The sequence below is a fragment of the Apus apus genome, chromosome 9 (assembly GCF_020740795.1).
Source record: "Apus apus isolate bApuApu2 chromosome 9, bApuApu2.pri.cur, whole genome shotgun sequence".
NCBI lineage: Eukaryota > Metazoa > Chordata > Aves > Apodiformes > Apodidae > Apus > Apus apus.
In genome coordinates this window covers 13,532,925-13,559,918 of record NC_067290.1, presented here as the reverse complement: position 1 = coordinate 13,559,918, position 26,994 = coordinate 13,532,925, and the positions used below count along the sequence as shown (strand labels likewise).

The window sequence follows — 26,994 nt, the reverse complement described above, 5'->3', positions numbered from 1 at the left end:
GTTTTCCTCAGCTTGATTTACCATGAAAAAAAATTTTACACTTCAATTGCTTTTAGAAAGTGTTTGTGATGTGAAAGAAATGCTGTAAGCATGCAGCTTATGCTCACTGTCCCTCTGTGTCCCCACCACTGCTGTCTCCAGCTCTGGAAGCTCTGTCCTGCCCTTTTGTTATTTTTTCACAAAGTTTTCTTGTTTTGATTTTATTTCAGGCAATACATGAAAGATTACAGGCTTGACTCAACCCGTGATTTTGTTTCCTGCTGGTCAATAGATTTAGCTCCCTAGAAAAAAGTATTCTGGGAAAGAAAACTATGCAAATGATGCTCTTCCAAGTATTTTTGATACTTTCCCTCATCAAGAAAACCACACAGTTAGTGTTTCCTTTTACTACAGACAAATATCACAAATCTCAACATAATTATGCTTTCGAGATGAGAATGTGCTTGCTTGTTATTTGTTACTTGAAAATGATTTCTAATACTCATTGTGGCGACATTATTAAAGATTGATGTGAATGTATTAAATAAAATTGACATTATCAGCTCACAGTTTGGTATGGACACAAAGACTTTGGTCTCTGAATAAAAATAAGTAGGCATCACCCAACCCAACAAATATGTCCTGCAAACAGTAATAGATTTCTGAAATGTTTACCCTCTATCCAGTTGCAAATTACTGTGTTCTTGAACTAGATGTTTTGTAAAAAGAGTGTGAAGTTTAGAATTTTTGTAGTGCTCATAGTTTAGCTTACTGTTTCTTCCATTTTATTATTTCATGGGGAAAAGCACTCTTCTTCTGTTAGGATTCTTTTGGAGGTCCTTCTGTAACAACTTTCAACCTGATGAAACTGGTAACGGGGCCAGCGGGGATGGCTGCAGTCCCCTTCATTGTTACAAAGTTTCTGTGGCTCAGTTTCAAAAACATCTGCAAAACAGACATTGGCTTGTTGTGAAACAGACCTGATTTGTTGCAAAAGAGAGCATTGCTACCCGGCAGCTTTTTTTTTTTTTTTTTTTTTTTTTTGGCACCATTTCATACAACGCTTTGCAAACATTGGAAAATGTTCTACAAATAATGAAGAAGTCAAAACAACATGTGGTGCAGGAAGGTAACATTTCAGAGGAAACATAGGGACAGAAGCTTCTGCCTGTGGAATGCAAGTTGTAGCTTTAGTCTTCAAGTTTTTTTCATATATTTTAATTCCAAAATAATTTTGAGTTTTAGAATTTCAGTCCCTGTGTATCTTTCAACTGACAAATATGCCAGCATTGTAGAAGATTTAACAAAAATTGCTTTCTATCCTGCCAATAATATATAACTGGAAAAACCTTATTATTGTAAAGCAATGTACTAGAAGAGAAGCAATTCCTTGCCAAAGTCAGTAAGATAAAGCAAATTATGTAATTAGAAGCCTGTTTTTTAAAAAGAACTGTGTAGACATTATGCCAACATACGTTTGTGTGAATTGCTTGTACTTCCAAGATGCAGATTTGGAGATGCAGATTTGACAAATTAAATGGCAGACAATGTGGAATTTGTAAACTGGAACCACCAGATTGCTTACTTTACATCATAAACAGGCTTCCTAATTTGCCAAGCAGCTTATTATAAATGAGCTTGGTATTTGAGTTACATTCTGTTGATGCTGGGTTTTATCAGTGGACTTACTGCAAATTAGAAATGCTTCACCTAGAGGGTGTGTACACATTGCCTACTCCTCCTGCCTGCTAACTGCAGGGACAGCAAATAGCACTGACAGGGCAGCAATGAGACTGGAGGGCATCTTTCACCTGGTCCCCTCGCTTTGACTGGGGTTCAAGTGTGCACAGACCGTTCTTGAGAGATGCTCTTCGAACCTATCCCCTAAAACCTGCAGTGCCCAAGGTTCCTCAAATGCCCAGGCAGCTGCTCTCCTGGTTATGGAATTGTCCCTTGCTGCAAAGCAGCAGATCCTGCTAACCTTAGCAGATGAGAAGAAAATCAGATGTCAGCTTTCCTCACAACTTCTTATGTAGCTGAGATTTTTCCACCCTCATTCCACAATGTCTCTGCAAAGCTGTTCCCATCCCCTGGACTGCATCCCATTTCTCTACACTCTGTTGAGGAACTGTGCCCAGAGCCACACAGGGGACAGCCCCCAGCTGCCCTGGCTGATGGAGCCTTTTGGGTCTTGAGAGGTACTCACTGGTGTCCCCACATGGATGTCCATCTCTCACAGCAGCAGCCCTGTGCTGCTTGTGTGTCTGGCTTCTGAGACTCCCAAATCCTCCCCATGGTATGTTTTCCCCTCTGCACATGTGCTTTCTGTTCTCTATGTTCCACTTCACTCTTTTTTCACTTGAATTGTGTCTTAATTTGTTCTTTAGTCACTCTTTTCCTGACCTTTGCAAGCCCTGAAAGGAGTTCTGAGGGACTTCTGATTCCCTGCACTCCCTTCCCTTACTCAAGAAGCTCGAAGGCAGACACAGTAAACGAGTATTTTGCATTCTGTGATTTCTGATTCAGGTGCAGAACACACAGTGCACCTCACACGCTTTTAAACAGCATTGTACCAGTTAGTGGTTAGTGTTAAGAGTCACCTTTAGCTACATTAGCAGTTATCTCCTCCCTTGCAGGAATCCTGGAAGAATTATGTATTAAAAAGAGGATTTTTCTCTCTCCAGCAGTGTCAATGGGAGTTTCTCAGGCTGCCTCTGAAGCCACACAAAAGCAGACTGCAGCCCCTGGGGTCAACTTCTGGGTGACAATTTGGCCACAGCCAACAAGATTCCTGCCACTTCCACAGATGTGCCTCATCCCTGTAAGTTAAACAGGAAAGCTCTGGCTCCAGCTGTGCCCAGTATTGCCTTGTGCCTAAACTGCCAGCCAGGAGGGTCGAGACCTGCTCTCCACTGCTGAGGTATTTTTGTTTTAATGAAGCAAGTGTGTACAGGATCAGTCCTGATGGGCAGGATCCAAAGTGGATCTTTATTTTCTAATTAATTACCCTAGAATACAGACTCAGAACCATGTAAACATAACCTTACTGGTTTCAGTTTTCTGGTCTTCTCTTACACCTTCCTGTTTCTCTCTCTGCCTTCCACAGCCTTCAGTAACCTGTCACCTTCTGTAGAAATCACTGTTTTCTTTCATAATTTTGTCCAAATACAGCAGGCAGAGATATCCAACCTCTGTGATACCCTCTTCCCCATAAGAAATGAATATTTTTCTTCTTCTACAAAACTACTGCTTTTAATAAAGGATTTGTTCCTGAAGAAGGCCTGTCTCTCTCATAACAAGAAATATATTTTTCCTCTATTTTTTTCTTATTTGATTTTTCAGTTGCATTTCTGTTCACCTCTACCTTTGTTCTTTCAATGTAACCCATCACATTTTATGCTATCTCTGTTTTTCCCATGACATCCCTGTTTCCTCATGTGTGTCTGCATTCTAGTTACCCACATACTGACTTTTTCTCCTTCTGTATAGGATAATATATTTGTAACTAAATGTAAAGAATAGTAGGGAAGTTTTCTACTTTGCCATGTGAGACCACAATTGCCTTACTACGGCTGATTTGAAAAGAATACTCAAAGTAAATAAGAAATCTGTTTGTTTTTTTTTCTTTAGAACTGAAAACTTAAAATTTCTTCCAGTACAAAATGAATATATAAATAAATGGGACATTTCTTGCCTTGAAATAAGTATATGAATGCTGTTGCAGGAACAGAGGGAGTAATTTTACTGGAAGACAGTAAGGCTTACACAAAAGAATATACTGTCCAAAATACAGCTACTTAAATTTGTCTGCTGTTTGGAATGATGGTTTTTCATTAATTTATAAATATATGGGCATTCAAAATTTAAGTTCAAATTAAAGTACTAATGCTAACAGTCACCTCAAGTGACAGCACTACACCAGCCCTCAGCACTGTAAAGTCAAGTGGTCAGATGGTTTGAAGCACTACTGAATTATCCTGAAATATGTCCTGGTCTGTCAGCTGTCCCCTTGTGTTGAATTTCAAAATGCATCTGGTATCCTGGGCTTTGAGAAACCAGAATGAAAACATGGATAGCTGTTGGAATAACAGAACAAGGCATTAAGTACTGATGTTTTTATTTAAACCACTCCTGACATTCAGTTAATTGATTTTAAATTGGATAGAATCTTTCTGTTATGTTTTACAAAGTAACATTCTAAGTCATAATTTTAAAACTAGTAAATTAATTCAGTAAAATGAGGATATATGAGGGGATGAGTGATATCTGCACACAAGCAGAATAGCTGTTTAGCACTTAAGATTTGATCAAATACGCAGTAAAACTCTCTGTGAAAATCTGTCAGATCTTGGCATTGCCAAACATGGTAAGCTTATGTATCTTTAATATTCCTTAAACATAGAAAAATGCTATTCTTTCAGACAAACACCCTGTATAGCCATGAGTTTGGAGGAAGTTATAGTTGTTTAAAACAGATTGGAAACAATATAGTCTGTATGAACACCATCTATCAGCCCAGCTCCATTGTTATGAACAAACCAGCAAGGAATATCAACACCGTGTCTAGGATCTCTTCTGTAATCCTTCTGCCAGCCCCTGGAAGGGAAAACACAGTCATGGGAGCATTGAAGCAGAAACTGCACTACAACAAGGTAATCTTTGCTAAGGACTTTATTATTTTTTACCTTGTTACTCTCAGTTCATTGTTTTTAACAATCATTGTGGCATCTGGTTTCTTGGGATCAGATCCAGGATGAATTTCAAGGATGGTGAAGTCAATGGGGTGGAAAAACTGTCCTAAAAATAGAAGCCAAAATTACCACTTCTGGAATGTTGCACATATTAAAACAAACAAAACAGAAATCCCAGAACTTCTACATTCCCATGCTGTTTTCCATGTTTTCTCAGGGTTTTCAATGGATATGCAAACACCAAGTTTGGTGTAAGGTTAAACATATACTATGGTATTATTTAGTTTTTATAAACCTGAATTCTGTGCACATGTTCTGGATGTAAGGTCCAACTTTTGAGTGCCCAGGAAGATTAACCTTTTCTAGATATCCTTCAAGATATCCACACTTTGTGTCTTATCTGTTCAGTTGTATTTATTAGATACTCTCAAAGTCTTTAGGTTTTATTTATCAAATAATGCACATATTGATCTCTCCCATTTTTTTATGTGATTATGCTCAGAACAAGGATGACATATAAGGAATTTTTTTACACTCCTGCCAGGATTAGCTTTCACACTTCCACTTTTGCCCTGCCTGGGCTGGTGCAGGATGCTGTTGGTGCTTTAGGTGCTATAAAGAGCACAGATTTTAGATTATTTAGTGAAGTACAGGTGCGAAGTCAGAGATGATGAGAGGGGCAACGAGATGTGTAAGTCAGTGACCTGTGTCACTCTGTACTCACAGGTCATGTGGCATTTTGCAATTTTCTTGCTATTTGCAATTTATACCATAGCTGAACAACTTATCTGTGGAGAAGTCCTTTAGCCTGAGAAGACTGGAGCAGAAAAGCATAAATAACATTCTGTCCTTATTCTGCTCTTTTTCTGTTTGGTTGCAGCACTCTGCATGACACACAGACCTAAAATGTACTGCCATGGATACCTCAAAGTACAGACTGAGACTGAGAAGTCTTAAGTTCTCAGCAGTTCATTATTTTCCACAATGATTAAACTTACTGACTTAAAACAAATGTTTTCTGTCCTTACCTGATTTCCTAAGTGAAAACTGGAAGGGAAGAGAAAATGGCTGCTCTCTGTGCATTTTCCAACAGAGAATGCAGGCCACCAAACCCTCTGCACTGGCAGAAAATGGGATTCCATGGGGTCAAATTTTGGATCCCTGAATTACCAACTTCACCTTCTTCCAGAGTAAAAAATGATAGCTAACATGAGGAGAGCCTTAGGCTATACAAGGCATTCTGTGATTTTAATATATGCTACTAAATAAAAATACACCTTCACAACTTCTTTTCTTACAAGGATGTACTAATTGAGGTTTAGTAAATTTTGTTTGAGAAAACGTGTATTTTCTCAGAGTGCTTGTACTTAGGTGATAAGATGAAAGGAGAGATCAAACCATCCAAGAGACTGAAAGAATAGTGTAGTAAGAAAAAAAGTATCTATAGATGGGATTTAGTAAGTTAAGGAGGCTTTAAAGATGCCAGTGAGGGCAATGGATGCTAGTGATTTCAGCAGCAGCAGAGGAATCTATAAAAAGATAATGCATAAAGTCTGAGTCCAGTATATTTTGTCAGAAATCTTGAGAGTCAATCAATGTCACCTCAGTTCCCTCCACGATCTCAGTTCAGAAAGACTAAGCACAAGATTGTGTCTACAAGTCATGTAGCCTCATAAGGAAGGGCAAGCATGCAAACACCAAAATGGACTAGATGATCTTTCGAGGTCCCTTCCAACCCCTAGGATTCTATGATTCTATGAAGTCATACCTAATAATCCATGGGTCTGTTCAGACAGCTTATCACTTTCCAATGTATACAGGCCTAGGAAGTCTTGGTGGAGAGGGTGTTTCTTCCATACTTGGTGCAAAACAATAACAAATGAGGCACCACTGTCCATTGTGAGTACCACATTTTTTTTTCTGTTAATTATCAAAGTAAAACTGAGGAAAAAAGAAACACTTGACTTAGGGCATTGTGCTTCCCAGAGTTCAAAGCAATGAGAAGAAACTTAAGAAGAAACATGTCCAACAAACAAACATGGCTTTACACATTGCTCAGTGTTCTTTAAAGAAAAGGTTTTGCTGCCTAGCTTGATCCATGTGAATTTCTGTGTGTTCACAGACAGCCCAAGACTCATGCTAAATAAAACTGTAAAAGGCCACCTTGCCTTTCAACTTGTCAGCAAGGTGTTTCTACCAAAACTCATCCTCTAAGAGCGTAATTAATCACAAATAGGCTAGTAATATGTACAGACAGCACCTCATGCTCAGTAATAAAAATGTTATTGACAAAACCATCACTTCTTTGCCTGGGTGCTGCCTGGCACCTTTCCCTTCTGTTTTACAGAAAAGAGAACTTCTGAACTGACTAGGCTAGTGCCAGAATAAAGCAGATTTGCTTCAGATTGTGTTAGTGATGATACCAATGTGGCTGCCATAATAAAAGAATAATAAACATGTTGTGTGAATAACTTTTGCTCTGGTGCTCGTTCTGTTGCAGTGCCTTGAGAATGTAGTAATTTTGTTCCAGGTACAAAGTGACAATGTAAATGAGGAGGAGAAGCTGCCCATTCCTTTTCTGAAGTTTGTTTTGCACAGGTATCAATTATTCTGTAATAGATTAATTTCATGAAAAACATACCTGCTGACAGGGCAAAATGTACTTATTCTCTAAGTATCACAATTTCCATTTCTTAAAATGGAGACTGTTGACAGGACATGATTATGTCTTTGTTTGAAAGAATATGCTCTTTGTCTGAACTTATTCTTTATGTATTAGTTAGATTCTGCATCTTTGAGCACAACACCAAATCTACTTTTACCCTAGTCATAGTAATAGAAAATCAGGGAAAATTCTTTGCTTACTCAGAGGAATTTGAGTAATCATTGCAGTTACACAGCAAAGTAGAGGGCAGAATTGAGCAGAGACTTGGATATTCTTTTGTATATTCGGACAACAAATCTTAAAAAGTGTATTTAAACACTATAAAACGTGTAGAAAGTAGCAGAGGAGCCTGATACTCTTCCTGTAAGCCTTACCCTTCTTGTTGCAAGGTGACTGAATCCAGCCAGGTGAAACTTGTTTTTTCCTTGCCATTCTGAATTGTGATCTTCTCAGGAGTTACTGTCAGTTTTAAATCCAGGTGCTTATTTGCAATGCCAAGTCTTCCAAAATATGTGTTTTGGATCTTTGCATCATTATTTGGCCTCTTATCACCAATGAGTTCTCCATTGACTGTGATGCCTAATACAAAAAGGAAACATCAAGTGTTGCTTAAGGGATAGGATCTGATCAACTGATGTCAAGGAATGTCAAGGAAATTTAACAACTCAAGGAAACAAATATGAGTTGAAAAATAGATTAGGTTTACTTCTGCTTGTTTGTGCCAAAGTAGAATAAAGCTCTGGGGGCTGTTCTGTGGATTTGCACAAAGACAAAAAATCACTTTATTCAGAAAAGTTTTATGTTTCCTAGAGCACAAAGAGTCTGCGATGGGCACAAGTAGCCTGTGTGACATTGGTCTCTCTTCACCAGATATTCCAGGAAATGGCAACCTAAGGGTTGCATTATTGCTTGTACTACTACTCATTGAGACAAATTATGTCTCTCAACTCTCTTAGTGATTTTTAAACAAAGCTTAAAAATTCATTTTGCTCAAAAAAATTAAAACACAGTCATGGTAATGGTACCTTATCCCAGCTACCAGAACTCCTACTAACTTTGCTGGGAAAAAAGCTTATTCAGTATAAAAGAGGGAAATAGCCTTTAAACATAAGACATTTTGTTACATGTATCCTGATTTACTGCTTTTTAAAAAAAATAAAAACTCACCTGTAACTGGGTCATTTACTAAATTTAACACAGCTCCTGGGTTTTCATTGATGTTGAAACAAATGGCATCTTCTTTTTGTGGCACTGATATAATGAAGTGTGGATCTCCATCAACTGCAAATGCCAATCATGGGTGTTTGTATAGTGATACACAGGTTCAAAACTCCACGTGAACACCTGCCATTTTGCCAACGGACCTGCTGATGCTGGCAACCAGCAGCAACTGCTCCCTGCACAAGCTGCACATCCAGCTTAGTCCAACCCATCTTCCAGAGGAGAGGTGGAGTCCCACAGAAGCTGCTACCATCTCCCCAGAGTGAACTACATCCCTTTACCCCCTCATCTTCCCCAGGTATGTGACATATATCCTGTGTCTCTTCACCGCTGCAAAATTTGGCACATGGATTGTAGGTTCAGGATGGGCACCTCTTAAGGGCTTATCTCTGAGGGCCATGAAAGTATTGCTGAAGGCAGGAAAAAAGTTTGAACAGAGAATAGACAGTTGCAAACACAAAGCCTAGCAATGGGAAGGAGGACTAAGAAAATGACCATATATAATCTCAGTGGCTTGATCTTTAAAAACCATTTGGAGATGTTTAAAGTAAATTAAAACACTAGCCACTTGGAAATAATAAATGGCTGCTTTTGTGGAAGTGAATTATCTAAAAGGCTCATAAGATTTGTGCAATTTAGTGTTAAATACCCTCTTCTGTTCTCCTTCCAAGCAGACACTACTCAAAATACTCACCACTAGTATACCAGGTGGGGTTTATAGGTGCGGCATATAGGAAAGCTGAGGCTGGAATGATTAAAGAAAAAAAAATATTAGAAAAACTCACATCAAAATGGAATGTGTACACACTATCTGCACAGTACATGTAAGATAATCAGGAAGTTAATATGCTAGGTAAATTACTAATTCCATCCTAGTTTTTAAAGCATATAGTCCATGGAATGACAGTTTGTGCACCCTTTGAACACAAGATTCAGGACAGAGGCAGATTTCAATTGTAGTCTGAATTGCTTTGAGGGTTTCCACAAGCCCCAAGTAATGTATCTGTGGGACACAAATGTCTCACTTAAGGACTAAGCTATCAGCAAGGAAATGCAACATCACCCATTGGAAACTTTAAAGGTTTTGACATTTATTTTTTTTTCCAGAATGAAGTATTTTCAATGAAGACTTGAGGAAGATGAACAGAGAGAGATTGAGAGAGAGAGATTTAGACTAATCTCCAGAGCAAAAACTTCAATCTCACTCTCCCATTTCCAGGACTGTCCAACCAGCAATCTGAAGGGTCAGTTGTGTGCTCTTGCTCTCTCTCTCTCTCTAATAAAATGTTTTATTTTTGTATAAGTAATTGAACATATGAATTAAAGATGCTGACATCATACTCTCTTGCTTTATGTAATTCCAAAGGAGATGCAAATTTAAGTCCACTCTGTTCTTGGGAAACAGCTTTCAGGGAAATAAAAGGTAGTTTGATGAACTGGCATTTACTCCTTAAAAGCTATTTAGCTAAAACTTTTACATCTGGTATTGTTCTACCTTCACATGTGTTTTTAGCAGTGAGCACAATTCGGTAGTATTTGTTAAAACACAGTTGTAAACCCAGAAAAGGCAGTTTCTATCTCTCTGGTAATTTCAGTTGTCTGATCCAATTTGCTTTGGGAGATGCTGCTTCACTCAGAAACTTTAATAACTTACGTAGCATATGATCTGGGTTGTCCAGTGCTGTGAATGAAACAAAATGTTATTTTAGAGGCTAGAAAGAATAAAAATCCAATCTCTGCTACTTCTTTCCTTCCACCAAATCCAACTCCAAAATCTTGTAATTATGTATAAATTCCTAAATATTTAAATGATAAAAACTTAGTCAAAACACTTTATTTAGTACTGCAGCAAAGCAAAGGTCAGGAAGATACAGAAAGCACACCCTGCTTTTCAGCAGAAATGCTGCTTCTCCAAAGGGTTTGCTCTGTGAGGTGCTAGGACAGCCTACTCTTCTCTGAGCACTCTGTACCATCTTGTTCTGAACTGTACTACTGGAAATTCAGGAAGATTTACCCACTTGCTTCCACATTTTCCTAGTCTCCTACTCTTTTTACATCTGGAGCTACAGAGGAGTGTGCGAAGGCAAGGCTTTGTGCTGAGGAAGCAGCATTCACAGCATCAGTCTCCATATCAGGGAGCCAACAGTGCTAGTTCTGGAAAGCAACTTGGTTGCACTGGGCCTGAATTTTGTGATGGTGGGATGCTGCAATTATCAGAGACAGGAGGAACCACACTGAAAATGGTATTTACAGACTTTTCCACCTGAAAAGTTTTTAATCTCTTCATAACAGTCTTGATTTATTCATCAAGAATTTTATGAAAATATTGTGTCCTAGATCAGGTAAGCGATGCACGAAATCCATCTCTAATGGTTAAAAATATTAATAAGAAGAAACGTACATACCTTCATCTGTTACCATGGCCAGGTGAGAAGTAAAAGGAAGAAAAAGAGAAATTGACAGTTTCAGTTATAAGTTTAAACAGGAAGGAGTCTGACCCTGTTAAAACATATCCTAAGAAAGAAAAAGAAAGTAAAACTATTTGACAATTCAACCAGGCATCTTCAGTATTATACAATACCTTTTCTTCCCAGTGATACCACTCAGTATTTGTAGATCAAACAGGAACACACAGAAAGCTGCAATTTTGGGGCAGCAAAATTGCAATTAATTATGCATATGACAGGAGCACTGTTAGTGTTTTATTGTTATGCCATTTCCACATTGCAGAATGTTCCTTATTGCAGTTTCCAAGGTATTTGCATCATTCTGTTAATCCTGACTGGATTATTAAGTAGTCTTATTTGTGAATCTTGATGGTAGGATGTGTAATAATTCTTTTCTTTTCTTATACAGCAGCAGAGCTTTGAGTATTTTCTCCTATTCCTGCTCTATACTTTCTATATACAAAGAGGATTTACTTGGAAAGAGGTTCAGAAAAGGGCCTTTGTATTACAAGTACCTGGAAGGGCAAAGCAAAGAGCTGAAGGTCACTCTGAGTGGATGCCACTTGTGTCAGATGTTTGGGTAAGTTTTTCCATTTTATGGAGTCCAGCTGTAAACTTTAAAGTCACTATGCTATGTAGTGACTTGAATACTAAATTAAACATGAAGTGTTTTTATGTCAGTATCCCATTATGACAGTTGTGAAAAATAATGCACAAATTTTGTCAGCAGAATACCTGAAGAATTATTCAGAATTGAAGGGCATTTAGGAATTAATTGGGTTCAGGACTTACTTCAGTTTAAAGAAAAACCCACTGACTTCCAGTAAGCATCTCTGTTATGCTAAAATGCCTGAAATTACTATGCTAAATTCAGGAGATGAGAAAGTTTCATCTAGAAGCCAGCAGAGAGCCCACACAGAGCCTGGGAGGAACTTCTAGGGGCACTAAGCAAAAGTTTGGAGAAAAAAGAATGGATGCTAATAGAAGACATTGAAAAACCTCATAAGGGTTTTGTCTGACCTGTTGAGTGAGGGAGAGATGAGGATGGCCCAAGCCACACATGTAGATGAGAGTAGGGAGGCTTTGGGGTGCTCTAAGCAGATGGCATTTGCCTTACTTTGCTAAGAGGAACAGAGTCATTTTGTTGCACACAGGTCAAACAGAGGCTGAGCTGTAGGAGAGCACAGTGTTTTCCTGAGCAAGGAGTTAGTAATTAGACAGAATATCAGAGGGGTTGAGAAATATTGTGCATTTTCATTTTAATTCCTTCTATTTCTGCAATATATAGGAGTACTGTGTTTTACAGATATAATCTGCGTCTTTTTACTACCTGCAATATCCTTTATGAGTAAGATCTCATGCAAATGTTCCCCTTTCATGTAGAAAATTACTACATCTACCCCTAAGCTGAAGTATGTAGAAAAGTAAAAGGAGAAAGTAATGTGGACTAAACTGATTTATATCTGGATTATTAGATTAGAAATGCTTAATTTTGTTTTTAAATGCAATATTTTATATATTTAGCTTAAAATACACTTATTTTGAATTTATAGTATTTTGTCTGTATGATTTAGCAGTGAGGGATGGTTTGGTGGCAGTGAGCTTTCCAACAAGAAGTAGTTTTGCATAGACCATACACATGCAAGGCTCAGAAAGTAGATTTTTCAGTTTCGTGTTTAAAACTGGGCCCACACGAAACCTTTTCTTCAGGGGAACATCAAAGGAACACTTGGCTTCTCAAATCAAGCAGAATTATGAAAATATCTGTACCTTCAGTGGGTTTATCAGCAATGCCATCTTGATTGTCATAGTCTTCTGGCTTTGTTACCACCATGGAAGTCAGTGGTGTTACAAACTTGTATTTCAGAGAGAGATCCAGGGCTTCAGCAGTGAGATTCTCCTTTTCTTCTCCTGTAGCTGCAGTGCTGAATACAGGCAGAGACTCCTACTGTTAGTGATTGCTAAATTACTCACTTAACTCTGAATTAAATATTTTTCTTTCAAGTGAAGTTGTTTCTCTGCAGCTAATTTATCGATAAGGAACATTTGCTACAGTCTAGGAGCACTTTTGCTTCCACTGGCTATCCAAGAAAATGACAAAACTGTGCTTTACATTTGCAATAGTTTAAAACTGTTTAATTTGCTACCTGAAGCAGGAATACTGAGGTTAGGGAAAACAGCTTGGGGGATTTTCCTTACTGATTTTTATGCTTTCCCATTGGCATCTCAGCATGATTTTAATTTCAGCTTCACATCCTAGAATTTCCACCAGTCAGGTGGCTTAATGGGTTCACAGCTAAGATGTTTTTCCAGAAATAATTACCGTTTCTCCAGTAGTTGTTCAATGGTGAGATAAGCCCAGAGCCTTTCAATGTAATCTCCAAATATGTATTCCTGTTCTTGGAAACCTTTAGCTGTTTGCTCAGCATCTTGTTGAGTAGTAAATGACAGGACATCATTAGCCTGTTAGGAATAAGGAAACTTCTTGGTATTGTAAGTAGCCAGAGACTTCCAGAACCTCCCAACATCAAGACCTTCACATCTGAAAATCTTTTAAAATGGTCCTACACAGCACTTCCCCAGGAAATGGTCAGTGCTGTATCAGGGTCTTTGTTCCATTGCTTCTGTGAAGGTTAGCAGTGGGGTTATGCTATAGGACATAATGCAGTTTCCAAATTCACATGGTATCTTGTTAATGAGAATTTGGCTACTCAGGATCTAAAGAACTTTGACTATGACATCAACTTCATATAGGAACATGTTAAAGCAGATATGCTGGCAAATTTACTAATAATACATTAATTATTTTTTAAATATACCTAATTCAATAGAATATATTTAATATACCACAGTGCATGGGGCACATATGCAGTTCACAGTATTCATGATAACATGATCTATAACATGTTTGTGTTATGTTTCTTGAGTATCAGGGGCAAATATTTTTACTGCATCCAGATCTGGAGAGGCATTTAGATTACTTGGTTTGTATTAAAAGTAGACTTCTATTTTAAGAGTTGTTCCAGACTGACCCTAGTATACCTGACTGAGTTAGGCAAGTAACTTGCAGTTTTAAAAGCAACAACTTTGGCACATGTATTTTCTCACATAAGCAGTAACACATCCTGTCACTGAAGTAAAGGAACACCAGTAAATATTTCTAGTATTGCCAGCTTTGAACATTCAGACAGTTTGTGTAGCAAGGAAATGCCTTACTTAAGTCAAATAAATCCATACTTACACCTTCACCTCTCACATCTACAGTCAAACTGTTCTGGTTTTTGTCTATAAAGCGCCCAGCCACCACAATCTCAGACCCATCATAGAAATGCTTAAAACTGTTTTTTGTTAGGTCTGATATTTCATTTTCTGGGTAGCTTAACTCCACATCTGTGAGCATGGGATTTGACACCTCATCATAAAACCCCTAGAGGATAAGAAAAAAACAAAACAAAACACAAAAAAACTCAAAACATTTAACTGTCATAGTGTCCCTAATTCATAGGTAGATCAGTACCCCAAAACATCTTGCTATTTCAACAGTGAAAACTGAAAGTATGTTTTAGAAGAAATATTTAAATATTCAGTTAAATCTCAGAGAAAAAAGCCTAAGAATCTACAAATAATTAGAAACTTTTCAGACTCACTAAAAGAGAGGAAAAATATCGGAGAACAACATGCTCTGGATGTTGAATTCCACTGATGTTAATCAAGGGTATCCCAAGCTTCCCCATATTTGATAGAAGTTTCCAGACCTATTCCCTGCAGAGACTCCAAAGACAATATAAGCCAAAGGAGACTAGGTGTTTGATTTTCGCAGAAATTGCAATCAAAACCAGTATCTAAATTATTTACTGATTGTTTGTAATTTTTGCAATTGGAACGTGAGATATAAAGAGTCAGCTCTGTACTGCCCATACCTATTCTCATGCCTTTATACAACTGTAAAGTGTTCCACAAGTAGGGCAATATACACCTGCCTGCAATAAGTTCCTAAAGACAGAATATCTACAGCCTTTATGCTCTGTCATTCTCTTCCCTTGACATAACATTAACTACGTCATCTGTGAGGTATGGGAGATACGACTGCAGGAGTTTTGCTGCACACCAAAGTGTCCTTCAGAACCATAACTTGTGTCACCCTGTGACAAGTTCTGAACCCTCTTCCACAGCCCACAGTGTCTCCCTTTTATTGTCCTTCTACTTTCTGCCCAGAGGCAGGGAAGGGGAAAAAGCAACTAGTATTCTTATTACAGCAGACTTTTGAGTTTCTCAGTACCAATTGCACAATTACAGTTTTGATTACTTAAAAATTAGAACACCTGTATAGTTATCTGAATTAAACTATCTCTCATCTAATTTAAGTGGTAATTACTGTACCTGGAGCTGTAAATCTGCATCAGAGTCAGGATAAATCCGACGCGCCAGTCCTTTGTTCTCCAATGCCATCTTCTCCAAGAAATTATAGTCAACTCCATAGCCAAAACCAAGGTTGTATAAGGGATATCTACCTTCAATGGCTTTTTTAACATGTGCCTCAATGTCCTTAGTATTTGATACGCCTGCATCAAACCAGAAAAAGTTTGAGTTTCTTCATAATAACATTATGAGAAAATCAAATGTGGCTATGTGGTTAGTCATGTTTGGATTTCTTAGAAGGCATTATCAAAAACTTGCTGGTGTAGTATCATTTAAATAATGAAAAGATCCAGGAGTCAAAGATAGAGGCCAATTTTAACTGAGCATTTTTTGGTTAGTTAATTCACTCTTTATTATTCCACCCAACACTAACTTACCTACATTTGGCTGGCCATCTGTTAACATGATAATTAAAGAAGCGCTTCTCTTGGACACAATGTTCCCTTCATGAGCAGCATTCAACATATCAATTCCCCTCATTATACCACCATGTAAATTTGTCACTGCAAGGCAGACATAGAAATTTGATTTCAGCTCAGACAATCAAAATAAAGGCAAATGTTTCACTGGAATCTGATGAGATCTCATTACAGTATGAAAACAAAAAATTGGGGTTTGCAAGCAGGGGAATGTTTAAATAGAAAAGTACCTGGATTATGGAAATATAAGAAAAAATAGATGTGATGTTCTAAGTAAATTTCAACTTTAGGAGTGTCTCATCAGTAATAAATTTTTTAAGAGCTGTAGTATCGTGTTCACAGACCAAATTGATAAATTAATTTACACAATGACCTATTGGCAAGTCCAGTGGAGTACTTACTGCCTTCAGTGTCAATGGCCCGAACAAACTGCCTTGCTTCATCCAAATTTTCAGGAGTGGCCTTGATTAATGTTTCTTTCCAGGTGTGTACCTCACTACCAAACAGTATGAAATTGAAGAAGTCATCTTCTTTAATGTCATCTAAGATTTTTAGAAGTGCTTCTCTTGTCTACAAGACAAAGGGATTTAAGTGTATGGTTCAGTATTTCATGAAATAGGTGCTTACAGATTTTACATTGTTAATCTCTCAGCATTTGGGTATTTTTTACTTTTACACAGTGTGTCATGTGAAAATTCTGAGCTTGTTCTGTTCTTGCAAATCCCTGGTAAGCATTTCAGAGTAACTCTAGTAAAGTCAGCCAGTTGCAATTACACCTGGTAAATCTTTGTAGCTGAGAGGAAAATCAGGTCTCATATCATGGATTGTTGCTTACACTGAGATAAGCTGGCATGGCAGATTGGAAGTGATGGGAAATGGGTAGCTACAGGTTGCTGGAGAAGCTCACACATGAGGAAGGATGGATATTCTGATGCAGCACCAAGACCCAACAATTCTCAGTGTTAGCTTAGAAGGAGGAGTCCTGACTATGACAAGAGCTGCCCCTTCCCGGAGGGGAAAGAATGAACAACATAGATCATGCACATAACACTGTCTGCACATTTTCATTTTGGAACCACCCACTACACGTGACAGAGCTCTCTGGAAATGCTCATATTGAGAGTTTTGAAATTATAATATTTATAAGTAGTAAATCTAGCCTAAATGTATAGCATTTTGCTCTACAGTAGTGCTTCAAACTAGTACTTATGGTACTGAGCACCAGAGAGAACACAGCATAAACCGACTTGGTATAGTTTAAGCAGCACACATACACTGTAAGCCACCATCTCTCTTCCATGACAACAATGACTCTCCCAGTGTGACTCTACAGCAGCGTAAGAGCTTACCTGTTCTATTTCTCTTCCACTCATTGAGCCACTAATATCTATTACAAAAATAACATTCTTGGGCAACTTTGGAAGATTTGTTGGTGCAAAAAAGTGTACAAAGTAGCCATTGACAATCTGAAAAATAAGAAGTATAAAAAAAGGCTTTTGTATATTATAAAGTTAACATGGATAAAGAGGAAATTATTTTCATTTAGTGTCTAGCCATTGAATGGACTACTAGGCTTTAATGGCCATGACCAGTTCCAGGCCCAGGAGCTTCATTTAAGTCCAAGCCTGGGCCTTCCAGCTGTCAGATTTACCTGCAAATTATCTGGAGTTGTTCTCTTCACATCATATCTTACAGTAAAATCCCCATCCAAGGCAGACTGTGAGCAATTGGCACAGGTTCGCTGCTGATCAACAGTGGGCTTGAAAGAGATATGCCCCTGAAAAGAAAAGCTTTCATTAGATCTGAACCTTATTAGGTATAATTTTCTACAGAACACGAAGAATTTTGCATTTTTGTAAAACCAATGTATTCACAGATATGAGAATAACCTGTTTTATCTGGTTAGGTATTAGTTTGTATCCATAGGTATTTATATATTTATCAATGGGTAACTGATAAGTGAAGGCTGCTATCTAGAGCCTTCTCCACGTGTTTACTTCCCCTTTTTCCTTGGTTCAACTCTCCATTCAGAATGACACCTTTGATAAGGCTGTTGGGCAGCCTGTGTCTTAGAAATTCTACCACCTCCATATATGAGAAAACTTGTTTCTGACTCAGGTCTTCTGTGAGAAATAGTCCTATCAGTGTCCAGGTTTCCACTTACTGCTCTGGGACAAGGCCTACTAGTCTGGGCACAGTACCAGCTATGTGGCTTCTGAACTGCATGGAGGTGGCCTTCAACTTGAAATTCAGGGATCAGTTGCACAGACAAGCCTTGTATTGTATTTTCTCTATTTTTTTTTTCCTCTCACTTCCATTGTTAGCCACTACAGCACAGACATGGTTATTTCAGACTTATAACCGTAATAAATTATGGAATGCAGTAGCCAATATACCTTTTTCTCTGAAAAAGTTTTTTTAATGATGTTTTGTAGATCATTGGTGATGAATGTTCCTTCAGCTTCCAGCTCAGTGATACCCTGGGGCTCAAAGATATTTACTTCAATCTGAAATATTAATTGAAAATTAATTGTCATTGATCAGTCCACAGTATATCAACTCAACCATTTACAGGAGGATCAGCAGGTAACTACAGATGTGAAAGAGAAATTTTTGTAAAAGAAATAATGTAATTCATACTGTTAGTCCAAATCCATGCTTGTGTGGACACACCATAAGCCAAACAGGACTTTTTATACATAGAAGTTGAAAACAAAGCTAGACACAAACAAACCTTAATAGAAAAATAACTTGTTCGAAACCTAGATACTGGAATTTTGTAAAATGTCAATAAATACTCAAGTCCTTCAAAAATACCCCCCAGCCATAAGCTGTGAGTTGTGCCCAACTTAGAGCTTTGTTTCAGTATGCGTTCTATCACAGTGTGTTTAAAATTATGCTGCATAAACTCTTAGAGATGCTGAGTTCTGTCAGGATTTTTACACAGGATTTTCTGGACATAAAAAGGAGAAAAACTTTGCCTTAAAGCTGGGCTTTAGCAAGGCAGATAGGAGTGATCAAAGACAAGTTGAGGAACACAAAAGCCATGGTATTCTAGAATGTGATATGTGTATCACTGTAATTTAAGATGACATAGTTTCATGGTGGTGACAGAAAGGTGCAGTTTATGCTATAAAGGCATTTATAAAAGCAATTAGTCTTCTGTTTTACCCCAAGGAATTGTAATTGCTTTGTCAGATTTCCATACATAATTCTTTTAGAGGTTTAGTAGCTGAGCCAATTTGTCAGGCTTACGAATTTACCTGCACTAAAGCATTCTGGTGTAGGTCACCTGGGAGCCAGTGGGAATGACCATGGCACTCCACTTCCAGCAGATGTACATTATTTCATCATCTCTTATGTTACAGACCAATTGGATGCACTTTGCCATTTACCTCAAAATCTTTGACAAGCTGCTTCGGTTTTACTTTGATGAACATCTCATATTTCCCAAACTGTCGCTTCAGCAATTCCTCATATGTGAGTTCAAAAGTGACTTTACTGGCTGCTGCAACATTGACCGAGACAGTGAACTTCTCTGTTTTTCTTCCTGAAGCTCTGCATTTAAGTGGGTAAGAAAAATAATCTCTTGATCCTCTTTCACAATGTTTAAAGTTTGGGTTAGTGGGGTATGATTTTCAAAAAGGAGTAAAACAAAGATGGGAATGTTGTTCTATTGCTAAAATCACACTTAAACTGTAGAGTTTATTCAAGTTTCCCAGTGACTTTAAGCCCAGTAACAGGTCATACCAATTCAGTGAAAGCTGCAGAAACAGTCTTTCCATAATTGCAGATAGTGCCTGCATACTCAGAAGTTTTGTCTCATTTTTATAATTTACACCACAATAACTCTAACTTAACAATTGTACTTTGATCCAGTAAAAAACAATTTTCAGAAATATGCCAAAGTATTTCCAATCTCTCAATTTGCCATGAGATGATGGTGGGAGCCACACAAGATGTCATTCTTACTTGACAAGACCAGCAGTCTGTCCCTTTGAAACAGCCTTCTCATATTGCTCTTTTGCAGCTTCTTTTTCCTTTATAGTTCCAGGATAAGTGACACCATCAATTGTCCTGTGGATGAAAAAGCCCTAGTTTAGCTGGATGGTCTGAATGATTACATGAAATGTTACTACAGGCAATTCTCTGTTTATTGATTGTCTTGTAAAGAGCACTTTCAGGAATCTGTACTGCCAAGATTTGAGTAATTTCACTGAACTAGTCTTATTAGTGAATTTAGCTGGAATGAAGAGCTCTGTGTTCAGTATCTTATTAAGCTGATTTATTATTTTTTTTAAAATTAATTAGATCAAAACTGGGCCAACAGCAACACTAATTAGATCTGCCAAATTCCGACACTGCAGCAGCTTGATTATCTCGCCTCATCTAACGGCAAGATCCCTCTCTGGATGAGACTCATCTGTCCAAATGTAGCTGTCTACAGCTGAACATTTCATCCTTAGACTCCTTAGACCACTAACAGGCATTTCTCTTAGGGGATTCATCTCACCCTATTTTTTATTATAGCATCCATTAAGAGTAGTTGTGCCCTAAAAGCTGCTGTTTCTTTTCACTGAAAATAACACAGGCATAGTATGTGGTTAAATTGAACCAAACCTCCTAAAGGTGTGAGAATTGCATATTACTGCAACTGAAGTACAAATGTGGAGGAATCATTCCATTTCCTGCCTTTCATTCAAATGTGATTATTTAATGATGAGATAAAGTAAGCTATAAAGACATTAGGGAAACTAAGTGATGGAACTTTCCTGGTTTGATAACTCCAAAGTAACTGATATTTCTGCAAAGGTGAATGGATGTCCAGAAAAGATCCCCCATTCCCTAAGGTCTGTGGTGATTAATAGAAATAACTGAAAATTAGCCATCCTTCATATAGATGTTCCAATGTTTGCCTCTTTCCAAGTATCTTGCATGTTAAGTTAATAGTACCAGAAAATTACCCAGGAGGCATTTAGAAATCTATCAAATGGCAAAGTAAAAATGAACATTTGGGTTCAGTTTCTCCCATTTGCATGTGCCCAGTGTTTTAGTCTTCCCTGACAGTCTTGTGAAGATTACACACATGCTGAAGTTGGTAATGAAGGCTGTCTTAGGGAGCTCAACATCAAAGAAGACTTCTTTGTGCACATTTCCACGATTGACAGCTCGACTGGTGATGACATTGTGGGCAAATCGGGAAGTTACTTTACTATCAATTTTCATGCTATAGATTTCTATCCCGTTGACAACCTGCAGATTGAAAAATGAAAAATAGAGAGAGAGAAAAAGCAACAAACTAGCTGTTACACTGATGTCTCTGTTAATCAGCCATAATAATATTTTTTTTAATAAATCAAGCAGGACATCAAATCAAAGCAAAACAGAAAAGACCTAATCATAAGAACTGGAGCACAGCTGTGTTTCCTTGGACATCTCACACTGCCATCATGGTGCTATTCCATCAGCTAAAACTGCAGCCTCTTTCACAAAATACTACCCCCCAGCAAAGATGCTGCCATTATAACAAGAATTATTTTTTCTCTACTGAGACTGTGACTTTGGTTTATGGTTAGTCAAAGAGCACAACTCACTGCAGCCTCACTGTATTAGTGACTGTAGCTGTCAGTTGAGTTATATCCCTCCCAGAGCATGGATATAAATAATAATCTTGTTTAAAAATAGACCTAAACAACTTCAGATGGTTCCAAAATCCATTTTATATTAGTTTAAATTTCCTCACACATAGGGCTCATTCTTCCTAAAATTGGTAGGGCAATATTTATTTTCTCTGAATGCTCAGCTGTGAGGTGGCTGGAGACTATATGAAAGTATAGATAATACCAGATGTGACTCCTTGGGCAACTCCACAACAAAAAGGTCTGCTTCTGACAGCAAAACTAGAACTGGAAAGCATCTTGGAAAGAACCTTGGGGGTTTCATGCTGGGCCTGATCTCTGGGTGGCTGAATAAGAACGTCCCCAAAAAATCAAAGCATTTAAGCATTGCTGAAGTGCAGTCCAGGTGCCAAGTGGCATCAGATGAGGTGTCTAGCCTTCTTCAAAAACAACAACTAAAATAAAACCAACATATAATGGATGTCTGTTAGAAATACAGAGGTGTCTTTGCTTTTTATTCAAACACAACAAGTTAAAAATAATTTGTTCATTCTCTTTCCTTGTCCAGGAGTTACCAGGAGCTTGGGAAGGAACTGTCTAGTTAGTCCTACTGCCTAAGACAAGCAACTCTGGGCTGCTCCCTTCATCACACACTCAGAAATACCATTTGCTCAGACTGGACTCAGAAACATGTGAACATAGTAAGAATATTCTTGTCACTATGAATTTCTCTCATAGCAAGGACAAAATCAAGCCTTACTCACCAGGTCATTGTCAGCATTTCGCTTCTGTAAAAGAGAAAAACAGGGAAAAAATAATAACTAAGGTAGGAAAACTGCATTTAGAATCAAATCACCTATGTAGTTGTCTTCTTCCAAGTCAGAAGAAGTGGTCCAGGCTTGAGAAAGGTCCTCATTAGTCAACTGAAGTAAATTTGAGGGAAGAGCAACTAAGGCACCTCAGGTTTCATTATTTTGCTTATAGCCTTCCTAACTTGGATGAGTCTTTTGGTTTTCATTTGCTGTTAGTGCACCTTAAAATACTGTGGGTTTTAATGTTGCTGATTTTGTATTTTGCTCAAGTGACCCAAGGTGAATTTATCTTATTTCAGCTGAAAAACACTAACAGACCACCTGAGAGATGAGGGGAGAGTGAGAGGAAAAGAGGCTTGAATGCTCAGTGCCATTTGTATTTAAATGTTGAAACTAAAGAACACACTAAAATCTGCTTAATACTGCTTCCTTGAGTACAGTTCAGCTGTGTCATGACAAAGTAACTTATGCTGAAGGTTACATCTTTTTTTTGGGAAGTCTTGGTTTGGTCCAGCCAAGTCCAGTGGTATATTTTTCATCTTTTCAAACTAATTCTCCCTTGGAAGAAAAAAGTGATTTATATCAAAGCCTAAAAAATGAGTTTGCCCATTTTTTTCCCATTCACATACACATCCAAACTATCAGGCACACTTATCCTTACATTCTTTCAGACTTACTCCTAAATTTTTCCTGTTTCACCCCAAAAGACTCTCATTCTAACATGAATAGTGAGATGGCAACTCAGCAGGCTTACAGAGAGGAGAGGCAGACACTATGTATGAACAGCTGCACAGAGGGAGGGAAAAAAGCTCCTAGAACTTTTTTTTGCCATATTTACTCCCAGAGTAGGTGCAAATATCAGTAAGTGCAAATATGTACATGATACCATGTACTTTCTTCTGAGAGGGAGAACAGACTTCAAACATATTTAGTGAATCACGTTAAAACAACAGCTTGTGTAACTCAGTTCCTGGAAGCTCTGCTGCAAATCCCTTATCTCTTTTGGCACTGCACCAAAGAGAGGGGCAAAGACTCAACCAAGTGTCAGGTCAGATACACGTCTCAGGTACATTTAAGGCTTTTTTTACCTTTCACAGTTAGGAGTTTTACAGGTTAGGTTATTTTTTTGTTTCTTTATTTTGGAGGGTTTTTTTCACGACACTCTATTGAATCTATGGTAATAAAAGGTTTGGGGGGGCTTCTCAACTTCTGTAAGAGCCTGCCCAAAAAACCTGTGTATACTTCTCTAGCTTCATCTTTTAAACTGTTATTGCCATACAGCTGATTTCTGGGCATGTGTCTCTCCTGCTTCACAATGTCGGCTTTTTAAAATAGCAATGTAGAGTTGCACCAATCCAAATGCTTCTTTTCCAAAACAAAAATTATCTTTTCTATATCCATACTGTCATTATGGCCCATCATTTCCCCTTACAAGACAGGAAATAAGGCATGGACCCTGGGAAGTGAAAAGACGGAAATCACCGTTTCTTTTGTACAAACCTTTCCTTAAAGTGGAATTACCAGCAGTTTAAGAGCACAAGAAACTACAAGACCTAGTTGAGTGTGAAGGTTTCCCTGCTCATAGCAGGGAGGTTGGAACCTGATGATCTTTAAAGTCCCTTCAAACCTTAACCATTCTATGACTCTATTTCTAAAAATGTGCTCTTTAGTTACAAATTCTGCCATTCTGACCACTACCTCCTAAATTAAAAGATAGTTTATCTGCATTTAATATTTTCAGAATTGCTGTTGTGTGCATTCGTTATCAGAATTATGGGTTCTATAGTAGTTTTGAAAGAGTTGTGTTCTGATTCTGTAAGTATTTTGGGGGATACTCTGCCAATCTAATTGAGAAAGAAAATACAGAAAAAATCTCTCAGGGAAAGGTATTGGTTGCTTTGTATTTGGGCTCATCTTCAGTGGAGATACTCCAAGCCAGCTGGACATGCTCTTGGGCTACCCACTCTAGCTAACCCTGAGACCTTGCTAACATCAAGGTCATTTTAAGCTCTGTGGGCAGGAAGTGATAGTGCCTCATTAAAAAATATGTTATGTGATTCTGGACCAAAGTGAGATTTTAATATCCTCTATCTTGTGTAATGACAGATACTTGATAAAGTCTTTCCATAATACTTCCACATATTCTCCAATTGCACAAATTATTAGAATTTTTTTCAGTTGTAGAACAGTAAAAAAAAATCTGCTTTTGTTTAATATTCTTTGCTGTGGCAACAGCAAAGAATATCGATGCAAAAAATCTATAGAAAAAGGAAAGGAAGTGAAGAGAAAAAAAGAAATTTGAACTCCCAAGAAAATAAGGAGGGGAGAAAAGGGCTCCTATTACAGTACTTGCTGAAAGAAACCCTGATTTTACAACTTGGCCACTTGAGAAACTAAACCAAAGCATGACTAAAAGATTCAGCAAAGACTACACAGTTAAATTGAAGTGACCTCCAGAGATTCAAAACACTGAACAAGGTATTTGCATAAATCCCCAAGTACTACATGGGAAAAAGAAGGCATGAAAATTATTTCCAAATCTACAGTAACATTACAGATTTCATAATCCCAAGTGATGCTAATTGGAAATCACAGAGAAGAGACCAGAATGCAGGCAAAGCTATCAAAACTAAACTTTATTGTGAGTTGTGTAGGAGTCTTGCTGCTGCCAAAATGAGAGGGCTTTAAAAGGAAGGCTGTCTCATCACTACCCTTTCTTTGCATGGTTTTAACATGTAGTTCTAGAGCTAGTTGTTAATCTAGAAAAAACTTTCCCACCCTTAGTAGCTGCATGAAGACACAAGTGCACTTAGGGATCTTTGAATCAAATTTTTGTTCAATTTTCAGCAGAACTGGGCCTGCCAATTGTGTCGACCTGCCTAGGGCTTTAAAAGCAGCTTTGACAGCTTGGAGGTCATCAGCCAGCCAGACTTTCAGCCATGCTTCACATCATGCCTCACTCGCACACCACTTGCTCCAAGGAGCTGAGACACAGATGAGGACTGAGACCTTCACAGTACATACCAATCTCCTCCATTTCAATCAAATTACATTTACATAATGTAACAAAATTGGGAGAATCAACTGACTTTTCTGTAGTGTTCTGCAGGTACAGCTGGAGCACTGCACAGAGCTTTGGCCACTTTCCATTTAGAAAGGCTTTGCATTGCAAGACATAAAGGGAACAACAGGTAGTAGTTTTCAATCAGGAAAAAGATATATTATATCTGGGCTTCATAATGGTCAAGCAGTAAGGATCCATGGCACCTCCAATTTGCATCTATAAACCTCAAGCTGAATTTTAAAAGTTAGGTATGTTGTTATCCTGATTTTCAAAGAAAAAGTCTTTGCAAAGCCCATAACCTAATCAATGGAAATTGACTGTAAATTGCTTTGTCCTCTTCTATCCACTAACCTACAGTGCTCCCCAAAGAGCTTTGTCCTCTGGAACTTTTCATAGCAACTACTGAGAGAGAGTAAAATAGTTAATGTAGGCGAGTAGTAGTGACTGACAACTTAACTGAGGAAGACTAGGCAGAACATCAGGACACAGTGTCTAACTCAGTGTTCCACTCAAAACCAGGATGGGCCCTTTGAGGGACCGAGATGTATTTCATAATATGCTAACATGCATATCTTTTGAGAAAAATCCTACCATGTCACTTGGATAGTGGTCATCTTTACCTGGATGCCTTACTACATCTGTCTTCTGCTTCTTGGAGGCATCTTTCCACCGATACTTTGCAGTATTTTACAGGTGCTGAAGTCAGCTCCCTGGCAGCAGTTTATTTTACGCATTTAAATTTAAGACCACTACAATGTTTTCTGATTAAAGTGATGCTTTTAAAAAGAGAGATGAGAGAGCCTCTTCAGAGCTGATTAGAAGTAAACTAGTCTGAGTCCCATGTCTTGTGTTCACTGGTAACAGAGAACAGAAAGCTCCTGGTGGCAGCCCTGTATGAACTCTCTGATCAATGGTGATGAAGGGCAAGAAGTTAACCTATGAATTAATGGCAACCCCATCCAGGGCTGATTACTTACCTTGATGTTTCTGATATGTGTCACCAAAAAGTCTGATGATGCAAAGGCAGGAATCAATAATAAAATACAAAGCAATCGATGGTTTTCCATTTTGGAAAATAAGTTCCAATCTGGACGATATGTATAAATACATAATGCTTTGTTTACTGAGTGTTAATGAATAACCTTAAGTGAAAAGTGGGATTAAACATTAGGCATTTGGGAAAAATCAAATGCTGAATTTTGAATGTGCCTAATCTGCAGAATACTGTTACTAAATACTGTTACAGAATATTTCAGCAATATCTCTTCTAGGTAATATTTCCAAACAGAAATTTAGCAGCAATTTCTGTACAGGCAACTGAGATTGATCTCTGCTCCAGACTCACCTCTTTTCCAAATGACTGTCATCTTTTTGATCCCATCTTAGAGGCTGTCCCTGGCTCAAATGTATTGCAGCCATAACAGCTCCTGCAGCATCTTAAACCCATTTATGTTCCTCTTCAAAAACTGCCTCCTCTAATCCTGCATATCACTCAGGAACCTGATTTGGAGATGATCATTTGGCACATGTCCTGACTAGCCCAGAGACAGCCTATTACCTGCCGTCCCACCCACCTTCATGGCTGAGCCCCAGGCCCAAGGCACAGTCAATACCCATTCTGTCTGCTGCTGCTAGGCCCCTGGTCTTTGTTATCTGGAC

At 38.1% G+C, this 26,994-nt stretch overlaps 3 protein-coding genes across 10 annotated transcripts in view; 2 read left to right on the top strand and 1 right to left on the bottom strand.

Annotated features, from left to right (window-relative positions):
- Positions 1 to 7,141, top strand: part of ITIH4 (inter-alpha-trypsin inhibitor heavy chain 4) — a 23,130-nt gene extending 15,989 nt beyond the window's left edge. For 3 of the 5 annotated variants that reach the window (XM_051627213.1, XM_051627212.1, XM_051627211.1), the window contains one exon: positions 210 to 548. In XM_051627213.1, the coding sequence (XP_051483173.1) occupies positions 210 to 285 (76 nt within the window). In that variant the 3' untranslated portion in view covers positions 286 to 548. Of the gene's footprint in view, positions 1 to 209; positions 549 to 2,663; positions 2,801 to 4,400 lie in introns of those variants that run through there. The other 2 variants (XR_007890314.1, XR_007890313.1) reach the window with 2 other exon arrangements.
- LOC127388117 (inter-alpha-trypsin inhibitor heavy chain H3-like) lies at positions 4,080 to 26,422 on the bottom strand. Of its 4 annotated transcripts, XM_051627207.1 has the most exons (21): positions 26,313 to 26,422; positions 22,224 to 22,247; positions 20,928 to 21,094; positions 19,814 to 19,918; positions 19,237 to 19,399; positions 18,238 to 18,348; positions 17,493 to 17,618; positions 17,191 to 17,307; positions 16,243 to 16,411; positions 15,800 to 15,925; positions 15,384 to 15,565; positions 14,245 to 14,430; positions 13,327 to 13,466; positions 12,774 to 12,928; positions 10,211 to 10,237; positions 9,251 to 9,301; positions 8,503 to 8,616; positions 7,710 to 7,914; positions 6,439 to 6,611; positions 4,665 to 4,776; positions 4,080 to 4,575 (listed from the first exon to the last, which is right to left on the bottom strand). In XM_051627207.1, exons 1-21 carry the CDS (start codon positions 26,400 to 26,402, stop codon positions 4,446 to 4,448), a joined length of 2,673 nt encoding a protein of 890 aa, XP_051483167.1. In that variant the 5' UTR covers positions 26,403 to 26,422; the 3' UTR covers positions 4,080 to 4,445. The 4 variants fall into 4 exon arrangements, with proteins under 4 accessions (XP_051483167.1, XP_051483169.1, XP_051483168.1 ...); XM_051627209.1 differs by lacking the exon at positions 8,503 to 8,616; XM_051627208.1 differs by lacking the exon at positions 10,211 to 10,237.
- NEK4 (NIMA related kinase 4) overlaps positions 22,070 to 26,994 on the top strand; it is a 19,476-nt gene continuing 14,551 nt past the window's right edge. Inside the window, exon 1 of the mRNA XM_051627215.1 lies at positions 22,070 to 22,160. The gene's annotated coding sequence lies outside the window, so the exon portion shown is untranslated. The remainder of the gene's footprint in view (positions 22,161 to 26,994) is intronic.

Bases quoted from the DNA above. Each gene is read 5' to 3' on its own strand.
- LOC127388117 (XM_051627207.1), bottom strand. From the start codon at position 26,402: ATGGAAAACCATCGATTGCTTTGTATTTTATTATTGATTCCTGCCTTT. The intron at 19,400-19,813 runs GTAAGAATGACA...ACTTAAATGCAG, and splicing joins CAGACTGCTGGTCTTGTCAA to AGCTTCAGGAAGAAAAACAG. The intron at 8,617-9,250 runs GTGAGTATTTTG...TGGCATTTGCAG, and splicing joins CCCCACCTGGTATACTAGTG to TTGATGGAGATCCACACTTC.